General features: G+C 34.1%; 1 protein-coding gene across 6 annotated transcripts in view; it reads right to left on the bottom strand.

Moving 5' to 3' along the window:
* Positions 1 to 363: 363 nt before the first annotated feature.
* LOC132756743 (centrosomal protein of 104 kDa-like) overlaps positions 364 to 22889 on the bottom strand; it is a 51799-nt gene continuing 29273 nt past the window's right edge. For 4 of the 6 annotated variants that reach the window (XM_060747875.1, XM_060747876.1, XM_060747880.1 and 1 more), the window contains 11 exons: positions 22330 to 22395; positions 21946 to 22073; positions 20548 to 20642; positions 14919 to 15058; positions 13853 to 13948; positions 7570 to 7617; positions 7146 to 7222; positions 6012 to 6120; positions 3433 to 3571; positions 3119 to 3259; positions 364 to 2492 (listed from right to left, as the gene is read on the bottom strand). In XM_060747875.1, coding sequence (XP_060603858.1) covers positions 2425 to 2492; positions 3119 to 3259; positions 3433 to 3571; positions 6012 to 6120; positions 7146 to 7222; positions 7570 to 7617; positions 13853 to 13948; positions 14919 to 15058; positions 20548 to 20642; positions 21946 to 22073; positions 22330 to 22395 — 1107 coding nt within the window. In that variant the 3' untranslated portion in view covers positions 364 to 2424. The remainder of the gene's footprint in view (positions 2493 to 3118; positions 3260 to 3432; positions 3572 to 6011; positions 6121 to 7145; positions 7223 to 7569; positions 7618 to 13852; positions 13949 to 14918; positions 15059 to 20547; positions 20643 to 21945; positions 22074 to 22329; positions 22396 to 22889) is intronic. The other 2 variants (XM_060747877.1, XM_060747879.1) reach the window with 1 other exon arrangement.

Here is a 22889-nt window from a genome sequence, read left to right as displayed (position 1 = left end):
TATAGATATTTTTATTTATTCGTATCTTTTTCTTTTTTTAAGTTATTTAACTAAAATTTTCAGAGATGATTTAAACATAGCAGCAGAGGAAGTCAACGTGACATTGTGCAGACACATCATCAGATATTTGAAATATACGTAATTAATTTCAGCATATTCATAACAAAATGTAAATTATTTGACGTGCGTCGGCAACTGTCGTTAATACTGAAAATTTCTAAGTAACTAGGGTAAATTTTTTGTAAATTATTTGTTGTAATGTTAAATAATAAACTTAACGGTTATATGTGTGCATTTTTTTCTATTGGCGTTAAAATTGAACCGGCTATAAAATTTGTCACGGACTTTTGGGACAACCCTCGTAATTAAATTTCTATTAGAAAGTATTTACATTTGATAAGGTAATTACTGTATGATCTTTATGAACAAATACCAAGTCTACAGAACACCATAGTTATCACAGTTAAGAATCTTGACCAATGAATGAAACATGTGTTAATAAATGTTACATTCTTTAGAACATACTCAAGTCCAAGAAAGAGGATTATTTTATGCCCTTTGATTAAATTCTATTTTTAGAATTGAAAGTGAAAGTAGATCAAGGGGAGTAATTGTGTAAGTCATTTATGAACAAAGTAATAACTTTGTTGTTGCCCTTTGATTAAATTCTATTTACAAAATCTGGATATTTCATCATCTTTAGTGACCTTGACCTTGTATATATTGACCTAAATAATATGTATCACAGCCATAGTCTTGATAATGACCATTTGTGTTACAATCCCTCAATAAATGATGACTAAATGGTCCATATACACATCTTCATATTTTTATCTGAACTTTGACCTCTATGTGTGACCTTGACCTTGGCCGCAAGGACCTGAATCTTGCACGCGACACTCCCCCTCACAATGGTGAACATTTGTGCCAAGTTATATTGAAATCCCTCTATACATGTGGAAGTTTTGCTCCGGACAAGCATTTTTCAATGACCTCTAAGTGTGACCTTGACCTTTGACCTAGAGACCTGGTTCATGTGCGCGACACTGCTCCTCATAGTGGTGAACATTCCTATGAAGTTTCATTAAAATCCCTCCATACATGTAGGAGATATGCTCCGGACAAAATTGGACGCCGCCCGCCCGACCGCCCGCCAGGGGCGTTCCCATAATACGTCCCGTTTTTCAAACGGGTGTATAAAAATAGAGAATAATTAACAATGTAATATGTCACTGGTAAGCAGTTTCATACAATTCATCTACATGTATTTATTATAAGACAAATCGAACTCTCAAAAAAAATAAATAAACAAATAATTAAAACTTATCAAAATGTACAATTTTTCAAAGCAAGAAAATGTACTTTTAGTTAACATGACCAAATTGTAAGCCTGATAATTTGAGAATCTAAAATGGATAGTGGCTGCCTAAACAAACATTGCAATTTTGATAATGGGATGTTAAATTAACAATTTTTTTAATTGTTTTTATTTTTTTTAAAGGAATAACAATTTCTTTTTATCAACATACATGCTCGGGTTCGATACAAAGTCTAAAGCAATTGATGATAATATAGTAGATAAAGCCCTATCTGACATAAGAACACTTGGACATTAACACAATGTTGCTGAAAACAAAACATTATTTGAACACTGAACACAAAAATCTTAATCTAGTGTATGAAATGTACACCTTCGGTTTTGTTACATTTATTAAAACCAAATGAAATTGACAACAATTCCTGAAATATAATAAGTGTGATGGTCGCTCAGAACATAAAGTCATCAAAGTTTGATAACAAAGTGGGTAGTAACAGTTATTAAAAATATAAATTGGGAAGAATATCTTCTCCAAAGATTTTAGGGAACCATTCACAAAAAGCAGTATTGTGATTGGTTAATTTCAATCAAAATTCCAGTAACAGTGACCAAGGAAGTATCAGACAGTATAATTGAAAATGTTTCTATCATCTTGGAGATTGTGGCCAATCACAAGTTGTGTTATAGTAAATGATATATATCCTATAAACAAATAACTTAATAAGCGAAGCTTTGTTATTGGTCTAATTAAACTTTTCAAATAGGAATCAACCAATAACATACTGATATACCAGTATTAGATTTTAAGATGAGACTAACGTAAAAACCTTAATCTAAAACAACCTATATCATTGGTCTGTTTTAAATCTTATCATAAATTAAATATCCAATCAGACATTGAAAAATCTATGTGTGGTCCATGACTTTAAGATATATAACTGTTGAACTATTTTGCAGGACAAAAACTCATTATTTTAGCACTTAAATGACTATATCACTGCTAATATTTTTCTACTAGAGAATACATGTAAACTCTAATAAATGGCTGGCATGTGTATTGAAATATTTATTGTTTGACATCACAAGCATCATATGTGTGTGTGCCTTTATCTTGGTGTCTTCTTTAATCCCTTCGGTGCAGGCTTCCCCCTTGTTGTGGCTCCACCAGCTTTCCCTGAAAAAAAATAAAATAATGATACTTCATGTCTAATTTAAATAAAGATCATTTGCCATACATACATAATCCTGGAAGGTTGCACTTATCATTACTTCCATCTAGCACCCATTAGCCATTTTAGTCATAAAATCAAATTTCATACTTTTTTAAGGTAAGTACAGGTATGAGATTTTTTAAAATAGGAGTTAAAAATATGTTCATCCCACCCTACATATATAAAAGTGGCATCATGCATCCTGTTCACAGCACAAGTAAGAGTCAAAATAAGTTTACATTTTACCATATTTGCTTCAAAACATATATTCTACTTTTAATGAATATTCATTAACCAACATGACATACAGGAAATTTCTGCAAATAGGCTTTGGACATGTTGGCTGCATCTGTTATACTCAGCTGATAAAAAGAGTTGGAAGTCTTTTTATATTTTATTCTAAACATTTCTTATTATCCATTTTTGGTCAAACATGATTAAAGAAGTCAATGTTTTGTAATACATGTATATCTCTAACTTTACTCCCATTGCCACCAAAAACATGAGGATACCGTCACTTTATGTTTGCATCGGCTAAAGCTATATATATCCTTTTTCTGCATTAGAAGAAATCTGAAAGTAAAATTACCTTGTGGTTTATTTAGTGCCAACAGACGTCTAGGATTTTGCTTACAGCCATCTTTAGCCATAAGATGGTTCTTCCAGCCATCCTCCCCTGAAATGTGGTTTTGATGACATAATGGACAATGGTTCATCCCTGATTTTGCAGCTGTAAAATAACAAAACATAGATACCCATTAGAAGATGTTTGATGCTAAATATCTCAGCTCTAGCTCTTAGGGTTTTTTAAAAGAATTTTTTTTTTTATTTCTACTATATACAATAATTGCATTTCTGAGGCCTTTAATCAATCACATTACGAGAAAAATAGATTGCTCGTACCGTTACAAGCTTTCTCGGCCACATGCTGCTCGTGTTCAGGTTTAGTTATGGCTTCAGTACATCGGTTACACTTGGCGTAGTTAGATTTTGCCTCACATTCTGTCAGCAAATGATCGGTGTAGCTGGCAATTTCCACAACCTGAAATTAGTTATTATGTCAAAAATTGAGAAAAAAAATGTTGGTAGCCCACTTTTTGTATTTTAATACTGAAATCCCTTAAAAATGGAATGGACTGTTCCAAATTCAAAAGCTGGTCAAATCCATTACACAAATTCAGCTGGTTTAAGGGTCAATATAAGTTGCACTCATTTCAAAATGTACTTGAAGAAACATATTTATACTACTCATCCATAGCAAAACCTTTCGAGCTCTCTCTCTCTCTCTACTCAGCCTAACTATTAGTCATATATAAAATAGTATATAAAGTAAAAACGCATTTACATTCAACAAAATAAGGACACAATAAATATACTTAATTAAAAGTTCTGAACCATACCCTTAATAGTTACTAGAACTCCGCGAGTAGCCGGATGTGTCGCCTTGTGAACAATATAGTTTAGGAGAAATGGCCAGGACAAAAATGAAATATGAAAATTAACAAAGGGCAATAACTCAAAAATTAAGAAGTGCAAAGTACCGGTTTTTGAACACTGCACTTATTCTTAATGAGATCTATCATCCTATGAAGTTCAAAGACCATAGCTTTTATACTTTAGGGGAAATGACCTGGACAAAAATAAAGTATGAAAATTAACAAAGGGCAATAACTCAAAAAATATGAAATGCAGAGTACTGGTTCTTGTGCATTGCACTTCTTCTTACTGAGATCTATCATCCTATGAAGTTTCATGTCCATAACTTTTATACTTTAGGAGAAATGGCCCGGACAAAAATAAAGTATGAAAATTAACAAAGGGCAATAACTCAAAAAATAAGAAATTTTTTTAATGCAGAGTACCGGTTCTTGTACACTGCACTTCTTTTTAATGAGATCTATCATCCTATGAAGTTTCAAGTCCATAGCTTTTATACTTTAGGAGAAATGGCCCGGACAAAAATAAAGTATGAAAATTAGGGATGGCAACAAGTAACCGGTTAACCGAGTACTCGATCGAACGTCCGAATATCGGTTAACAAAATTGATATTCGATTACTCGGAAAAAATATTTATTTTCTACTTTTTTTATGCGATTTAGAACGATAAGTTCAGAAATTCGGAAATGTACACGTATCTGAATAAATACTTGTTAAATGCAATCAAAACATCCTTTCAGAGGTGTGGAAATGAGATCTTAAATTTTACGAGGCGATAAGCAGTTTGTCACGCGTATGGGATTGAACACAGTCCTGTGTCGTTTACGTCATTCGGCCTCTTATGATATTTAATAACCTTTAAATATTAGACAGTTTGTAGCCGAAACTTGTTTATTATAAAAACGTAAATATATACGGAATATTATGTTGAAGCTTTGTATTTTGCCACGAGCAGCGGTGGAAAAAATTGATATCTCGCGAGACCGAAGGTCGAGCGAAATATCGATTTTCCTACATTGCGAGTAGAAAAATGCATAGGTTCAGAAAGCTACTACAACATAATTGTCCTTTTATTATATACCTTTTCGTTTGAATTATAAATGATTTTCATTATACTACACTTCTACAAGAAATTTCAGAAAATTAAATGTAGCTGTCAAGAAATCAATCTATGACCGAGTTTTTGCCTTTTATAATTTTGGTTTCCGTTTCCAAATGCTACGTTTATACACAGCTAAGATAGGAACCAACGTCAAAAATAGTCCGGCACTTCCATATATGGTACCGTATTTGTCACTAACATAATACGGACTTTTCTATCCGCTTCAAGTTCCTCCTGTATTCTAGGGTACAATGTATATAATAAATGCTGTCATTGACATTTCTTATATTTATATTTATATATGTATTTCTTGCAGTCCTATTTATAGTTACGAATTCTATGAATTAAAATTGAAAACGAAAGTAGCATGCAGACGGTGCTGATATTGTGTGATAAAACTTTAAATATCATTGGAAATCATCCGAGTAACCGAGTACTCGATCGGAAAAATGACCGAGTACTCGAGTATTGATTTTGGTATTCGTTGCCATCCCTAATGAAAATTAATTAAGGGCAATAACTCAAAAATTAAGAAGTGCAGAGTACCGGTTCTTAAGCATTGCACTTCGAGTCATTATAAGAAGCATGCATACCAAGTTTGAAGTCAATCCAACTTATAATGACTGACTTATGCTCCAGACAAGCAAAAGGGGAGGCCTACACCGCTGAAGCCAACACCACTGACAAAAGTAAACCCTATATGTCGCCTTTTTAAGGCGACACAAAAAAAATTGGTTTTCTGATTGAAAAAATTTACGCTTCTGACAGCCACAAATACACTTATATTGGTGATACACAATATTTTCTAATAACATTTGTACAATGCCATAAGAAACTAGGATACTTTTTAAACATTGAAAATACTTGAACTGTTAACAAAACATATATTTCCGGTTTTGAATTGGTAATATAATTACATAGTAATGGAAAACTATTAAATACCTGTTTGCAATTGGCACAACGTTTCAACATTGGACAATTTTTCCAGTAATGCAGATCTAAACCTTCCTCTGTGAAACTAGAATTCTTCTCTCCACAAAATATACATATACTGAAATATAAACAGTTCATGCAATCATCCCTATTTTGTGTGTGTATGTTTTTTTTCCCAATCATTAATGTTTGTTTAGGCCACAGAAAATTAATTTTTAGACTCTCATCCTCGCCCGCCCGTATCAAAATCTTTCCCCTCCAAAATAATTTATTTTCATAAAAAAAAATTGTTCATTTCGCAGATGTCTGTGGACGAAAATTCGTCCGAAAATCGTGGTCGAATATTCGCGGGACGAACGCATAAAAATCAGACTGAGGTTTACAGCGTCTAGTGATCAAGATTTTAAATACGTTCGTTTTCGATCAGTAAAATTGTCAAAATGTTCGTCATATGTGAAATATATGATGCAGTAAACAAGAAAACTGTTTGTGATTGGTTTGGGTTTAGTTTTGATCAAAATCTGGGTGGAAATGATGCGACGTTCATCAATATATTTGAAAAATTTTGCCATTGCAGATTTAAACACTTTTGTTTATTCATACATTTCTGTTTTTTCAGGTCTTAAAAGTGATGGATAAAATAAATTATAAATTATAAATTCCACCCATCCGCCCGAATTATTTCTTGAAACCTGGATGAGAGTCTAAAGATTAATTTTCTATGGCCATATATCAAGACTTTGGTGGCATGGCTGAGTGGTTAACATGTCTAGCTTTTCTTAGACTAAGATTCAATATTCAAGTAATAATTTACAAGTTATGTGCCAATAATGAATGATTTTACAGTATTTATCACCATATATCTACTGCGAGACTACACAGTAAGGGTATTTTTAGTATATTTTGACCTTTTCTGGCTAATTTACATGGATTGTAAGTGTCATTTGCAATGTATGTTTAGATAACTTTCTTAGTTCACTACACAATATTTTACTTTCAAATACATTTTTAAATACATTTTCAAAATTTTCATAAAAATTAGCATCAATCTGAAGGCATGCTGCTATAAGTCTAGTAGCATGTGACAGTAACAGGTGATCAGAAGATTAAGAGAAATCACATATATTTAAAAAAGCTACATACTTGTCCATGTTATAAACTGATGTATCATCATCAGGGTCGGGCTTAGGTTTTGTCTTAGGAGCTGCTTTCCCTCCTTTCTGTAAAAATTATCATATTAACACTAATTCATTAATTTGTCATACAATTTTGAACAAATAAACATACACTATTTCTTCCTCTATACAAAGTAACCATTTTTAAACAATAGGCATATGTAATTTTATTATCAGAAGCTACGTATAAAATAAATGTGGAAAAAAATGCTTATGTTCCAAATTAAAGTTAACACCTACATATTACATACTTTTGAAAACTTACTTAAATTTAATCAAGATTAATTCTTATCATTATATCAATGATCTAAAAGTTAAAAGTTGAATTCCTTTTGTTCTTTTTTTATCAAAACAAGTCTTTTTTTTAAATACAAAGGTATAACTACTCATACCTTAAGACCTTTTTTAGCGTCAGCTTTTAGTACATTTTCATCAACAGGCTGCAATATGACAAAATTACAAAATCAGACATATAGATGTATACTGTAAGAGAAAGGCATGCCAATAATGGGACATATTAATTGTTTAAATCAAAGAGTGTAGATTATATACTAAATTTATGTACAGTAAACTCCACTTATAACGAACTCATCGGGACATTCAAAATCTGTTCCTTATATCCCGAGTTCCTTGTAAGCATATAGCGAATTAGTTCCTTGTATCAGGAGTTTTACAGCGAACAGATTTACATATAACCAACTGATTGTTTACCAATGTCCGCCATTTTGGAAAGCATTTGATAAAGAAAAATTAGTCATTTATTTCTATTTTAAACACAATACCCGAGAGCCTACTTTTTGGAATTTGAAAATCCTTTGCTATTTCAGTTTTAATTTTACTCCCTTTCTCAATTTCTCATAAAATATCAGATACTCAGTACTTTTCGTTTTCTTTCCATGATTAAGAATAAACAAGATTTTCGATTTTCTTCCTTTCATATTGAATATCTTCTATTATATTTTAAGGGTAACTTTTACTAATGAAAAATATAGATTAGATTTCTTTTCATTTAAATCAAGCCTACTTTGTAGTTTTCAATAGATTATGCTATTACGTACTGCTATACAAATTCATTTTAATATGATGTCTTGAAGTACATACAACAATAAACGGTACATTCGGCCAGTGCCAATGAAAACAAAACGAAAGTTGAAAATGCGGGATCTATCTACGGATAGCCGATATTTTGGAGTTCGTTATTAAAGTGTAATTTTCTGTACTTTTAACTAAATTGGGACTAAGAAATGAGTTCCTTATAAGCGATAATTCCTTATAACCATGTTCGCTATAACCGTATATTTCTATATTAGATAAAGAAGGGCAAAATTTGGGCCAAAATAAATTGTTCCTTATAACCGGAAGTTCGCTATAACCGTGTTCGCTATAAGTGAAGTTTACTGTATTGAACTAAACAAGAGGGCCATGATGGCCCTGAGGTCGCTCATCTGTATAAAGGCACCCAGAGCGGGGCCAGTTTAAACCCCAGGGCTTTTATTTGAACAAACTTAGAAGACACCGTTTAGAAGATGTTTCACAATGTTAAGTTTTTACTACACATAATGAAAAACAATGATCTATCAACTCCCCCCCCCCCCTCCCCCCCCCTTGTCAGGGCCATTTTTAATCCAGGGGCTTTTATTTGAACAAACTTGGTAGACACCAATAAGAATATGTTTCATGCTAAACATCTAAGCTCAAGCTCATTGGGTTTTTAAAAAGAAGATTTTTTAAGTTTTTACTATACACATATAAGGAAAATCAATGACCCCCGGGGCGGGGCCAATTTTGACCCCAGGGCTTTTATTTGAACAAACTTGGTAGACACCCATTAGAACATGCTTCATGCTAAATATCTTAGCTCTAGCTCTTTGAGTTCTTTAAAAGAAGATTTTTTAAGTTTTTACTATATGCATATAGGGAAAATCAATGACCCCCTGGGGTTGGGGCCAATTTTGACCCCAGGGCTTTGATTTGAACAAACTTGGTAGACACTCATTAGAAGATGTTTCATGCTATATATTTTAGCTCTAGCTCTTTGGGTTCTTTAAAAGAAGATTTTTTAAGTTTTTACTTTATGCATATAGGGAAAATCAATGACCCCCTGGGGCGGGGCCAATTTTGACCCCAGGGCTTTGATTTGAACAAACTTGGTAGACACTCATAAGAAGATGTTTCATGCTATATATTTTAGCTCTAGCTCTTTGGGTTCTTTAAAAGAAGATTTTTTAAGTTTTTACTATAATTATGCATAAAGGGAAAATCAATGACCCCCTGGGGCGGGGCCAATTTTGACCCTAGGGCTTTTATTTGAACAAACTTGGTAGACACTCACTAGAAGATGTTTCATGCTTTTTCTAAACTCTAGCTATCTGGGTTTTTTCAAAGAAGATTTTTAAGTTTTTGCTATACACTGTCACATAAGGAAAATCAATGACCCCCGGGGCGGGGCCAATTTTGACCCCAGGGCTTTTATTTGAACAAACTTTGTAGACACTCACTAGAAGATGTTTCATGCTTAATATCTAAACTCCAGCTATTTGGGTTTTTCAAAGAAGATTTTTTAAGTTTTTACTATATGCATATAGGGAAAATCAATGACCCCCTGGGGCGGGGCCAATTTTGACCTTAGGGCTTTTATTTGAACAAACTTGGTAGACACTCATTAGAAGATGTTTCATGCTTAATATCTTAGCTCTAGCTCTTTGGGTTCTTTAAAAGAAGATTTTTTAAGTTTTTACTATATGCATATAGGGAAAATCAATGACCCCCTGGGGCGGGGCCAATTTTGACCCCAGGGCTTTGATTTGAACAAACTTGATAGACACTCATTAGAAGATGTTTCATGCAAAATATCTAAACTCTAGCTCTTAGGATTTTTTAAAAGAAGATTTTTTAAGTTTTTCCTATTGGTTGCCATGGCAACCAGAGTTTTTTAAGGAATTTAAATTTTTGAACAGTTTTGAAAGGGGTCCACCTAAGGATCATTTCTGTAAAGTTTGATTGCAATTGGCCATGTGGTCTAGGAGGAGATGTTATTTGAAAAGTTTGATGCCATTTTTTGAAGGACTCACGGACGCACGACGGACGCAGAGTGATGACAAAAGCTCACTCTTGAGCACTTTGTGCTCAGGTGAGCTAATAAAAAGTTACAGTCTGGACACTAATGTTGTACAAGTGAAGACACACAGACAGACGGTGCAATTATAATATTCCACCCTTTCGGGGGAGGCATTTTTATGCTTGCATAAAAAGTTTTTACATATTTTGCAAACTATTGGTGACCTTTCTTCATGGACATGTATATAGTTTAATGCTATTAGCACACAATTATGCTATATTTGTATAACCAAAAATCTCTTTCAAGAATCCACTGTAAGATTATAGAGGCAACATAATTTTACTGCTAATAATTTTTTGAAAATATTTCATTACATAATTTATAGCTTTACACATTTTAATATTATTGACTTATAACCAAACACAACACTAAGAAAGGGGGTGGTGGCCTAGTGGTTAAGATGTCTACCTAACAACCCAGGGATCATTGGTTTGAGCCATACTTGGGTCAGGACCATGTTTCTTCATATGACACCAGTCCTGGTTGGTTCTAGGATGCAGACTCCAAAGTGATTTATATAAGTTGCAAGAACTTGTTTTGCAATCGAGCTTAAAAAAATATGTTTAAACTAACACTAAGAATAATCTGCATTATTTAAGATTGTAAACCATTTATAAAGGTGCAGTTCTGATTCGCTGATTTGCATTTGCGACACTAGTCCACAAAAAGATGTGTAGGCCGTTAAAGACATACATACCCGTTTGTTTTAGCATGCGTGATGTAATATTCTTTCAAAAGATAGAGATATAAATTATTCTAGCCAGTGGTATACAAAATAATGATTATACACATATGTTTCTATAACAAACTAGAAATGTGTCCATAGGACACGGATGCCCCCACACACCACTGTTCTGTCAATCTTATGACTCTAGGTCAAATTTTTTTTGGACTACATGTGCCACAAGTTGAAAACTAAAAATCAACAAAGGGCCATAATTCTGATAAATTTGGTCGCAGCAAAAATTCCTACCTTTACTACCATCTACACATTAAGGTTGTTAATCCCTGGAAGTTTAAGCAAAATCTGCCATCCGGTTTAAGAGGAGTTGCGTTCACAAAATTTCTACATAGTATATAATGAAAAAAACAACAAAGGGCCATAATTCTGTTAAATTTGGTTGCAGCGAAAATTCCTTCCTTTACTGCCATCTACACATAAAGGTTGTTCATCCTTGGAAGTTTAAGCAAAATCTGCCATCCGGTTTAAGAGGAGTTGCATTCACAAAATTTCTATATAGTATATAGTGAAAAAATCAACAAAGGGCAATAATTCTGTAAAGTTCGGTCGCAGCGAAAATTCCTTCCTTTACTACCATCTTCACCTTAAGGTTGTTCATCCCTGTAAGTTTAAGCAAAATCTGCCATGCGGTTTAAGAGGAGTTGCGTTCACAAAATTTCTACATAGTATATAGTGAAAAAATCAACAAAGGGCCATAATTCTGTTAAATTTGGTCGCAGCGAAAATTCCTTCCTTTACTACCATCTTCACCTTAAGGTTGTTCATCCCTGTAAGTTTAAGCAAAATCTGCCATGCGGTTTAAGAGGAGTTGCGTTCACAAAATTTCTACATAGTATATAGTGAAAAAATCAACAAAGGGCCATAATTCTGTTAAATTTGGTCGCAGCGAAAATTCCTTCCTTTACTACCATCTACACATTAAGGTTGTTCATCCCTGTAAGTTTAAGCAAAATCTGCCATCCGGTTTAAGAGGAGTTGCGTTCACAAGATTTCGGGACGTACGGACGGACTGACGGACGGACTGACACTCGGACGGACAAGTGCAACGCTATATGCTCCCACTCTGTGGGGGCATAAAAATAAGCTTTTCCTAACCTGGAATGATATGTTACTTTTTGTAAGTCTGATAAACTCTATATAAAGCACATTATAATACTGCACGTTTGTAATGTCATTTTTCATTGAATAATCACGACGTTCATATAGTCTTATATACATGGCTGCTTTCATTATGTCAAAACAATTGCATATTGTCTGTAAAGAACAAAGTAAAGAAGAAAGTTTGCTGTATTATAAAATCATAATGAAAATTCCCTACAGGTTATATGGCCATATATAAACAATTGTTCGCAATACGAGGGAACTGTCAAAAGTTTTGTCCATTAGACAATAAAAAGCCGAACACTCATGGAATAATCGTGCAGTATTTATCTTTACACGGTTTAGTTCTTTATCTACACAATGATATCAAAATCATTGATGTGCGACAAGAATAACTTACATAAAATTGGGATCTTAAATGAGTAGTCATTCATACTAGTGTTTAAAATGGTTGGTAAACGTTCGTTGAAAAGTGATGAAATTCGCACCTATATCAAAGCTCGCAATGAACTTAAAATTGAACCAAAATCTATCTTTAATGAAATATGCCAAGTTTATGGGGATAATGAAGTATCGTATAGGCTGGTTAGAAACTGGATTGCGAAATTTAATAGTGGATTTGACTCTATTCAAGATGCATCTAGATCTGGCAGGAGACGCACAGCAGTGACCCCGAAAAACATCTCGAAGATTAGTAATATTTTGAAGTCAGATGCCAGATATACGTCTCCCGAGATAGCTCAGATGACTGGTATTTCAGAAGCATCTGCTCGTAGGATTTTAAAGAAGAACCTTGGACTTTCACGCAAAGTTGCTCGATAGATACCCCATATTCTTACCAAGGACCAATTGACACAACGTGTTAAGATGGCTAAAAAACTATTTTAGTTATACCCTAAATTTGAGCGAAAGCGTTTTGTGAACATAGTTACTGGTGACGAAACGTGGGTTCATTTTTTTGAACCACACAGGAAAATAGATAATAAGATATGGGCCACACGACACGCTCGTAGACCAGTAATTGCTAAAAGAACGATTAGTGTTAAGAAAGTAATGTTGGCTGTATTTTTCGACATCAATGGTCCTATTATTCAAGTCTCTGTACCTAAGGGGCGCACAGTAACAGGAACATTATACAAACGAAAAATTCTGAAAAAGTTAAATAAGTACTTTGAAAAACATCGACCAAGGACAGGATTAAGAGGTGTTCACTTATTACACGACAATGCCCCAGCGCATACATCTAGTGTTGTAAAGGATTTTTTGAAAACCAAAAAAGTGACAGTTCTTCCCCATCCACCCTATTCACCAGACCTGGCTCCTGCAGACTTTTTCCTGTTTCCAAAATTGAAAAGGATGCTGTCTGGAAGGAAATATGGCAGTCTTAATGCAGTAGCTTCCGCTGTTTATCAGTGTCTAAAACGTATCCCTAAAAAAGACTATGAAAATGCTTTTCGGAATTGGCTTAAAAGGTTGAAGTTATGCATTTCTCACAATGGAGATTATTTTGAAGGAAATAAAAAGAAATAATTTGAAATTTGCATTTTGTTCATTTTTTATAGACCATTGGACAAAACTTTCGACAGTTCCCTCGTATAACCTTCCCCTTGTGGCTCGGTTACATCTGCAAACAATCAATTATATAGGACGATATAACCAGTCAGGAATCTTTATAACTAATAACATAAGTATATAACTGTATAATGTTACATACTGCTTTTCCTGAAGCCATATCTTTAAGTTGTTGTAATTGTCGTTGTAAACCTTCTATCTCTTGTTGTTTCTTACTCTCTTCCTCTGCCTTTTGTCTCTATAATATAAAATATTACAATATAAAATAAAACATTATAATACTGGGACCATTTTTTTGGCTCATTTTATTGCCCATATTCGGGCATATTCCCAATTGAAAATAGATAGTATATCATTTGCCCAATCGACAGGAAAAAATTCCCAATTGAAAGTTACAAATTAGAAATACTGAATAGCAAATTCTAAATGTTTGCAAATAAGGGCTTTTTCACTGTTATGGTGCTTAACTGTTTGAAGATGCCATTCTAGACAGTGATTCTTTGCATTTATTTAATCACTGCAAAATTTAAGTCATGAATTTTTTCCCAATATTTAACAAAACATCACTAAACTTCCCAACTCCATGTGTATGAGTCATGTTTCAAAAATCCTGGAAGAAAACTCTGCTGAATATAATAAACAAAATTACTATTGAAACATAATATCATAATAAGCTGCCACTCAAAACAGTCCAAAGACTCAACTCATTTTTAAGCTAAAATATTTAAAATGGACTTTTCTATTAATTTTAGTTGTGGACAAAACTGATCATTTTTTTGGGAAAATTGCAAATAAATACTCCCTGAACAGCAAACAGTGCAGACCATGTTCAGATGGTAAGGACATGTCACCTGATTTGGTCTGCATTGGTCACAGAAGTAGATTCAGTAGTCACCATAAGACTTAAGGTTAAGTTAAAATAAACCGAGAAATCTGAAAATACTTACTTTTCAGGACTTTTATTTATTTCACTTGAAAAGAGAAACTTCATTAACTAGAAAGGATATTGAATTCTTATACTAGGTATACAGCTGGCCTAAAGAAACTGAGTGGGTTCCACACAGAATCCAAACCCATCCCAATCTTGCTCAGATATCTGATTTAATGCAATTAATCATCGGTATACCTACATAACTTGAAAAGTCCCAATGCTGACTTATAAGTTAAGCAAGAAAATGTTTTTGTAAATATTTCCTTAGCATAATTACCTTAATATCAGATTTGCTTGGTTTTCCATCAATCTGGTCAAAATATTCAAATAACAATCTCCACATTGTATTCTTGCGTGTTTTCTCGTCATCTACAGGGAGATAATCCTTCACCGGTTGACCTGCTTCCTTGTATAATGCTATAAATAAATCAATATTAAAACAAGAACGTGTTTGTTAAACATAAATGCCCCCGCTCAGATTCTTGTCAGTAGCAATACTTCAAAAAATGTTTACCCATTCACACAGTTATGGACAGAAAAAACGCCAAAAAATTGTAAACACGTTTTATAGCTTGACAAAGTCATGGCATTTTGTAATTGTGAAAAATATAAGTTGCCAAGTCATTGCTCTGACTTGTGAAGTTGAAAAATATTCAACTTCATGCAAGTTACCTTCCTACCAAATATGAAATACATCTGTCATTAAATAAAGGCTGTATGGGCAAAAGTGTAAAAATCTATTTTGAGCACTGGTGACCTTGACCAAACTGACCCCTAACTCTATCCAAAAGAAGAATACCATGTAAGTTATCTTCCTACCAAATATGAAATACATCTGTCAATAAATAAAGGCTGTATAGGCAAAAGTGTAAAAATCTATTTTTAGCACTTGTGACCTTGACCCAACTGACCCCTTACTCCATCCAAAGGAAGAATACCATGCAAGTTATCTTCCTACCAAATATGAAATACAACTGTCCATTAATAAAAGCTGTATGGGCAAAAGTGTAAAAATCTATTTTAAGCACAAGTGACCTTGACCCACTGATCCCTACCCCAATCAAAAGGATGAATACCATGCAAGTTATCTTCCTACCAAATATAAAATATAGCTGTCACTTAATAAAGGCTGTATGAGCAAATGTGTAAAAATCTATTTTTAGCACTGGTGACCTTGACACAACAGACCACTTACTCCATCAAAGTTTATGTTTCTATCAATAATAAATAACATCTGTCTATAGAATAAGGTCAATACACCTGTAAAAATGTAAAAATCTATTTTTAACATTGGTGACCTTGACATTGGTAACATTGACCTTGACCCAAATGACCCCATACTACACCCAAAGAAGGAGGTGTTTGTATTAAACTAAGACATCAACTAAACAAGAGGGCCATGATGGCCCTGAGGTCGCTCACCTGTATATAGGCCCCCCCCCCAAACGTTGCAGGACCAATTTAACCCAAGGGCTTGTATTTGCACAAACTTGGTAGACACCCATAAGAAGATGTTTCATTATAAACATCTAAGCTCTAGCTCATTGGGCTTTTTAAAAGAAGATTTTTTTTTTAAGTTTTTACTATATGCATATAGTTAAAAACAATGACACCCCTGGGGCAGGGCCAGTTTTTACCCCAGGGCTTTTATTTGAACAAACTTTGTAGACACTTACGAGAAGATGTTTCATGCTTAATATCTAAACTCTAGCTATTTGGGTTTTTTCAAAGAAGATTTTAAGTTTTTGCTATACACATATAAAGAAAATCAATGACCCCCGGGTCGGGGCCAATTTTGACCCCAGGGCTTTTATTTGAACAAACTTTGTAGACACTCACTAAAAGATGTTTCATGCTTAATATCTTAACTCTAGCTATTTGGGTTTTTTTCAAAGAAGATTTTTTAAGTTTTTGCTATACACATATAAGGAAAATCAATGACCCCCGGGGCGGGGCCAATTTTGACCCCAGGGCTTTTATTTGAACAATCTTGGTAGACACTTATTAGAACATGTTTCATGCTAAATATCTTAGCTCTAACTCTTTTGGTTCTTTAAAAGAAGATTTTTTAAGTTTTTACTATATGCATATAGGGAAAATCAATGACCCCCCGGGGCAGGGCCAATTTTGACCCCAGGGCTTTTATTTGAACAAACTTGGTAGACACCTATTAGAACATGTTTGATGCTCAATATCTTAGCCATAGCTCTTTGAGTTCTTTAAAAGAAGATATTTAAAGTTTTTACTATATGCATATAGGGAAAATCAATGACCCCCCTGGGCGGGGCCAATTTTGACCCCAGGGCTTTTATTTGAACAAACTTGGTAGACACCCATTAGAACATGTTTCATGCTAAATATCTTAGCTCTAGCTCTTTGGGTTCTTTAAAAGAAGATTTTTTAAGTTTTTACTATATGCATATAGGGAAAATCAATGACCCCCCGGGGTGGGGCCAATTTTGACCCCAGGGCTTTTAATTGAACAAACTTGGTAGACACTCACTAGAAGATGTTTCATGCCAAATATCTAAGCTCTAGCTCTTATGGTTTTTTAAAAGAAGATATTTAAAGTTTTTTCTTTCGGTTGCCATGGCAACCAGAGTTCTGCATGGAATTAAATTCTTTGAACAATTTTTAAAGGTGACCACCAAAGGAACATTCCTGTGAAGTTTGGATGAAATTGGCTTAGTGGTTTATGAGGAGATGTCATTTAAAGTAAAAGTTTACGGATGGACGACGGACGGACGGACGACGGACGGACGAAAAGCGATCACAAAAGCTCACCCTGTCACTTTGTGACAGGTGAGCTAAAAATAAAGGCTGTATGAGCAAAAAGGTTTATATTTATTTTTTAAACCAGTGACCTTGACCCTAGAGACCACTTACTCCAAAAAAAAAACTAGAACTATCGCTGAATGCGATTCATACCCCCACCAATGTCCTTGACAGAAGACCACTTGGAAAGGTGGTTAAGGAAATAACTTATGTGGCACAAATACATAAAAAGAAATTATCTCTGGTGAAAAAAAGACTAATTGTTCAGGTAATAGTATAAATATATATTATCAAATCATGTTCGAAACAGGTACAAATAACCTTTCATTTTCCCAATGTATTAAACATTTTATTTATAAGTCAATTTTTGACCTTTAAGTGTGGCCTTGACCTTAATCTGGCACAAGGGTAAGATGGGTTTTGCACATTACCCAGTTTGGTTGAACATTTGAGTAAAGTTTGAAGAAAATCCTTCCATTAGTATAGAATTTATAGAGTAGACACAATATATTGTCTAGTATTGGTTGTATGTAAATTTGAAGACTTAAAAGGGGCATAACTTTGTCAAAATGCAATACAGAGTAATGAAACTTGACCTGCGTATCTTATTTGCCACACCTCATATATCTTTTAAGTTACAAGCAAATGCCTGCGCTAGTTTCAGAATTATTCAAGTACATGTTAAAATTTAAGAACATTTTCTAAGTCAATTTTTGACTTTCAAGTGTGACTTTGACCTTTAGCCGGCACAAAGGTAACATGGATTCTGCACATAACCTTGTTGAGGTGAAATTTGAGTAACAGTTGAAGAATTTCTTCCATTAGTATAGGATTTATAGAGCGGACACAACATATTGTCTAATATTTGATTGTATGTAAATTTGAAGACTTAAAAGGGGCATAACTTTGGTAAAATGCAATACAGAGTTATGAAACTTGACGAACAGCATATCGGAATTGTGACCCTTCAAAAATATTTTAAGTTTCAAGCAAATACCTTTTCTAGATTTAGAAATATTCAAATAAATGTTAAAATTTAAGAATATTTTCTAAGTCAATTTTTGACCTTAAAGTGTGACCTTGACCTTAAGCCAGCAAAAGAGTGACATAAGTTCTGCACATCCCCTGGTTGAGATGAACATTTGAGCCAAGATTGAAGAAAATCTTTCAATTAGTGTAGGACTTACAGAGCGGACATGACATACTGTGTAATACTAGATTGTTTGATATTTGACCTTCAATTGTGACCTTGACCTTGAGCTGACACATGGGCAACATGGATTCTGCACATCCCCTTGTTGAGGTGAATATTTGAGCAAAGTTTGAAGAAAATCTTTCAATTAGTGTAGGACTTACAGAGCGGACACGACATACTGTGTAATATTTGATAGTATTTGATATTTGACCTTCAATTCTGACCTTGACCTTGAGCTGGCACATGGGCAACATGGGTTCTGCACATCCCCTTGTTGAGGTGAACATTTGAGCCAAGTTTGAAGAAAATCTTTCAAGTAGTGTAGGACTTACAGAGCGGACACGACATACTGTGTAATATTTAATTGTTTGATATTTGACCTTCAATTGTGACCTTGACCTTGAGCTGACACATGGGCGACATGGGTTCTGCACATCCCCTGGTTGAGGTGAACATTTGAGCCAAGTTTGAAGAAAATCTTTCAAGTAGTGTAGGACTTACAGAGCGGACATGACATACTGTGTAATATTTGATAGTATTTGATATTTGACCTTCAATTGTGACCTTGACCTTGAACTGACACATGGGCAATATGGGATCTGCACATCCCCTTGTTGAGGTGAACATTTGAGCCAAGTTTGAAGAAAATCCTTCAATTGGTATAGGAGTTATAGAGCGGACACGAAAATGGAGACGGACCAACCGACCGACGGACGGACTGACCGACGCGACAAAGCGAATCCATTATAGCCCCCCCCACATTTTGTGGTGGGGGTATAATTAGAGGACCATCAAAGGTATCCACCTACTAAATATGAAAGATATCAGTAAAAATTTTAAGCAATTAGGAGAAATTTAAGATAAATCCAACTTGCCAAAATAGGTTAACCAGACAAGGCCCTATTTTCAAAGTGAAAAAAGGGAAATAATTGGGAAATATGGATGACACAGTTATATAAATTGGCAATATCATGTGCTTTGTATTGATAAGAAGTGAGGAAATTATAAAGCCATTAGTATAGATAGAACTTAAGATATTTCCAACTTGCCGTTTTAGGTTAACCACTATTCATTTTCTAAGTGCTGAAAATGGCAATAACTTGGTAAATATGAAAGCCAGAGTTATGAAACTTGCCCAGATCATGTTCTTTGTATTTTGTATTGATTTGTAAGTGTGTAAACTTAGAAGCCATACGTAAAGGTAGAACTTAAGAAAAATCCAACTTGCCGTTCTAGGTTAACCTCGTACGGACAGACGGACGGACGGCCGAAATGGAATAAGGGGCCGTTTCTTTTGTTTTCTATTGTTTAATAGAGGGCCAATGGCCCCTTACTCTATTGTTACGGAATGAATTCTATTGTTCTCTTTTGTTCTGTTTACAGTTAGATGGCCCCCTATTCCTATTCGGTAGTGCGGACGGACAGTTCAATTACTATATGCCCGGGGGCATAAAAATGTAATTTACGCTATAAATAAATCTATACAAAAAAATGTAATTGGTTGACCTATTTCATTGTAAAATGCTATAAATAAATCAATATAAAAATGTAATTTATGCTTTAAATAAATCAATATAAAAAAATATAATTCATGTATAATTTTCATTTGTTTGAACTGCAAGTTATTTCTATACTTCGTCTAGTTTTCTACAGAGGTTTTAAATTGGAACTATAAATAAACACATGTTAAAAATGTGTGTGCATTGATCTCTGTTACATTTTTGTTCATCTTTTTCCATCAATTTAACCAGGGATTGCCAATGATACAAATTCTATTGTGATAAAAATATCCAGGACCAACTATTTAATTACTATATAAAATCTATGTTTGAAAATTTCTTTTTTGAATCTTTTTAATTAATTAATATGGCCTAGATGCATGCATCATTTATATATTTATTTATGTACCTTTTGATAAAAAATAACTAAAATCTACCTTTAACTATTCTCTCAGCCACAAGTCTTACATCTGCAGACGTATGCTGTAACGCAACCACACAGAAATTCATTATGTTGTCCGTCGTCAGACCACTGAAATAATAACAGGTTAATTTGATTGTAATATTTAAGTCACATCAACACTGTGACCGTTATTAGGTTGTTTTTTTTTGTTTGATTTGTTTTAATACCAATTTCAACAGACTTTTGGTCATATCTTGGCAGTTTGTCCACCCTAATGGCTTTCCTAGATATCTTTCTGGTAATTACCATTATCTGCAACAGACTAATTATCACACATAATTTCTAAATCTGCTGTGAATGACAAATGACAGTAAGAATCAATGTCTGAGATTAGTTTGTTTGTTTGTTTAATTGGGATATACATCACACCGACACTGTATAGGTGACATTAGCGACGTTCAAGTTTTACTGGTGGAGGAAGACCTCAGGTGCCCTTCTGTGAATTATTTCAGGCACAAACTGGCACCTGAGTAGAACCACTGACGTTCTGTAAGCTAGCTGGATAGCTTCCTTACATGAAAGAATCCAAAGTCGGGATTCGAACCCACAGCAGTGAGGGGCATGTGGTTTGAAGTCAACGATCTTAACCACTTGGCAAAGGACACCTGCTGCGATCAGTTGTCAAGGATGAACATTGCCTCATCCAAGGATTGAACCTGGGACCACTGGATTACTAATGTGATGTTAACTCTACTGAGATAAGCAGGCAAACTGGTATCCTGTTTTGTATTTGGAAATGCCTATTGTAATCTAAGTTATTAAAATAGCTGAAATCATATGGCCTGTTCACCCTGCACAGATTTGTTTTATACAGAATTTACTTTATCAAGTAAATCAAGAGGAGAGAACACATGTCAAACATCAGGATGGATTGTAAATGGTTTATTCAAGGATCTAATGGTTTCGAGCTTTCAAGACCTTCATCAAGAATTTACTTTAGTTTGATTGTGTAGGAAGCTATAAGCTTATAAAACGTACTTTCGAATTTGTTCCTGGAGCCAACCAGTACTGAGCAACAAGTGTAAAGTTTCTTATTCAAGGAAACAATGACTTGCCCGTGATTGCGTTTGAACCTTTGCACCTAGCGATTGTTAAATTACTAGTCTGAGGTGGGGACCAGTCAGCCATGCCGCCACCTGTGCACAGATTTGACGGCCTTTTTGCACAGGGAAGTCACTATCCCAGCTTGCATGCAAACAGTTCCGGCAATGATATAATGAACCCTGTGGGGCAAACTTTTTTATTAAACCGCTAATTAGCTTGTTTTCGCTCCGCGACCCTGCCATTTTAACTTGTTTATTCTCGACTTTTCGCTTGACGGGGTCACAGGGCAAAAACATGAATGGCACAAAACAGCCACCATAATAATAACCTTCTTGAGTCTTTAATGCCAAGTTGTTCATACAGTGCCTCCACTATCTCGGCTCTACTTTGAGCCAGTCTAGGTGCAGGGTTACCTTTCCATGCCTTCACACACTCATGAGGAACTACCATTGTAGGCTTAAATGAAATAGATGTTTGTTTTGCAATTAGGACCAAAAAAAACACAAAGATTTTTTTTAAATTTGGTTACATATCAATCAGTTAGAAAGAAATTTAAAAAACATTTAATATACTAAATTCACTATCGGATTGTGAAGGAAAGTTTATTTTTTGTCAACATGACAATTGAATCCAGTACTGAAAGAATCAAATATAAAATCTTTAAATGTGTTTAATTTACTGTCCCATTGTAAATAAAAACTGAAGAAATTACCTTCACTGTAGGAAACTCCGCCATTTCATAAATAAAGTTTTTTGCATCATCTCTATTTCTCACAGCCTACAAAGGGAAAAATTTGCCTTCAGTAAATATAAACACTGACAAAAAAGCTGTGCATAATGTTTGCAAGCCTAGACATTGAGGATTAACATGTCTATACTTTAAGCAGTGAATTTTCACAAATGATCATCCCACACAAAGAACGGTCAAGACACAGGGAGAGAGTGATAACAATGTATATAAAGATGATAACATAATATAATATAATCATATTGCTTTATAACAATAATGAGTAGTCAACATTTTATTTTTTTCATTTTACATACTTATCAAACTGCAAAAATTTGTTGAACATTTTTCATATTACAGTTAAATACCACAAATGTATCACAATTGTATTTCTGAAGATTTTTTTACAGATGTTTTACTACAAGTCTATGACAACTTCTTCACATATAAATAATTCAAAACAGTGGAAAACAAATCAAATTTTTTTATCAACTTAACATTACAAAGCCACACATGCCTCTCTAAAACTTACATTCTAATCCTTA

The sequence above is a fragment of the Ruditapes philippinarum genome, unplaced genomic scaffold (assembly GCF_026571515.1).
Source record: "Ruditapes philippinarum isolate M1 unplaced genomic scaffold, ASM2657151v2 ctg1548_1_1_1_1, whole genome shotgun sequence".
NCBI lineage: Eukaryota > Metazoa > Mollusca > Bivalvia > Venerida > Veneridae > Ruditapes > Ruditapes philippinarum.
Note: the sequence above shows the minus strand (reverse complement) of the source record. Positions and strands in the feature narration are given on the sequence as shown.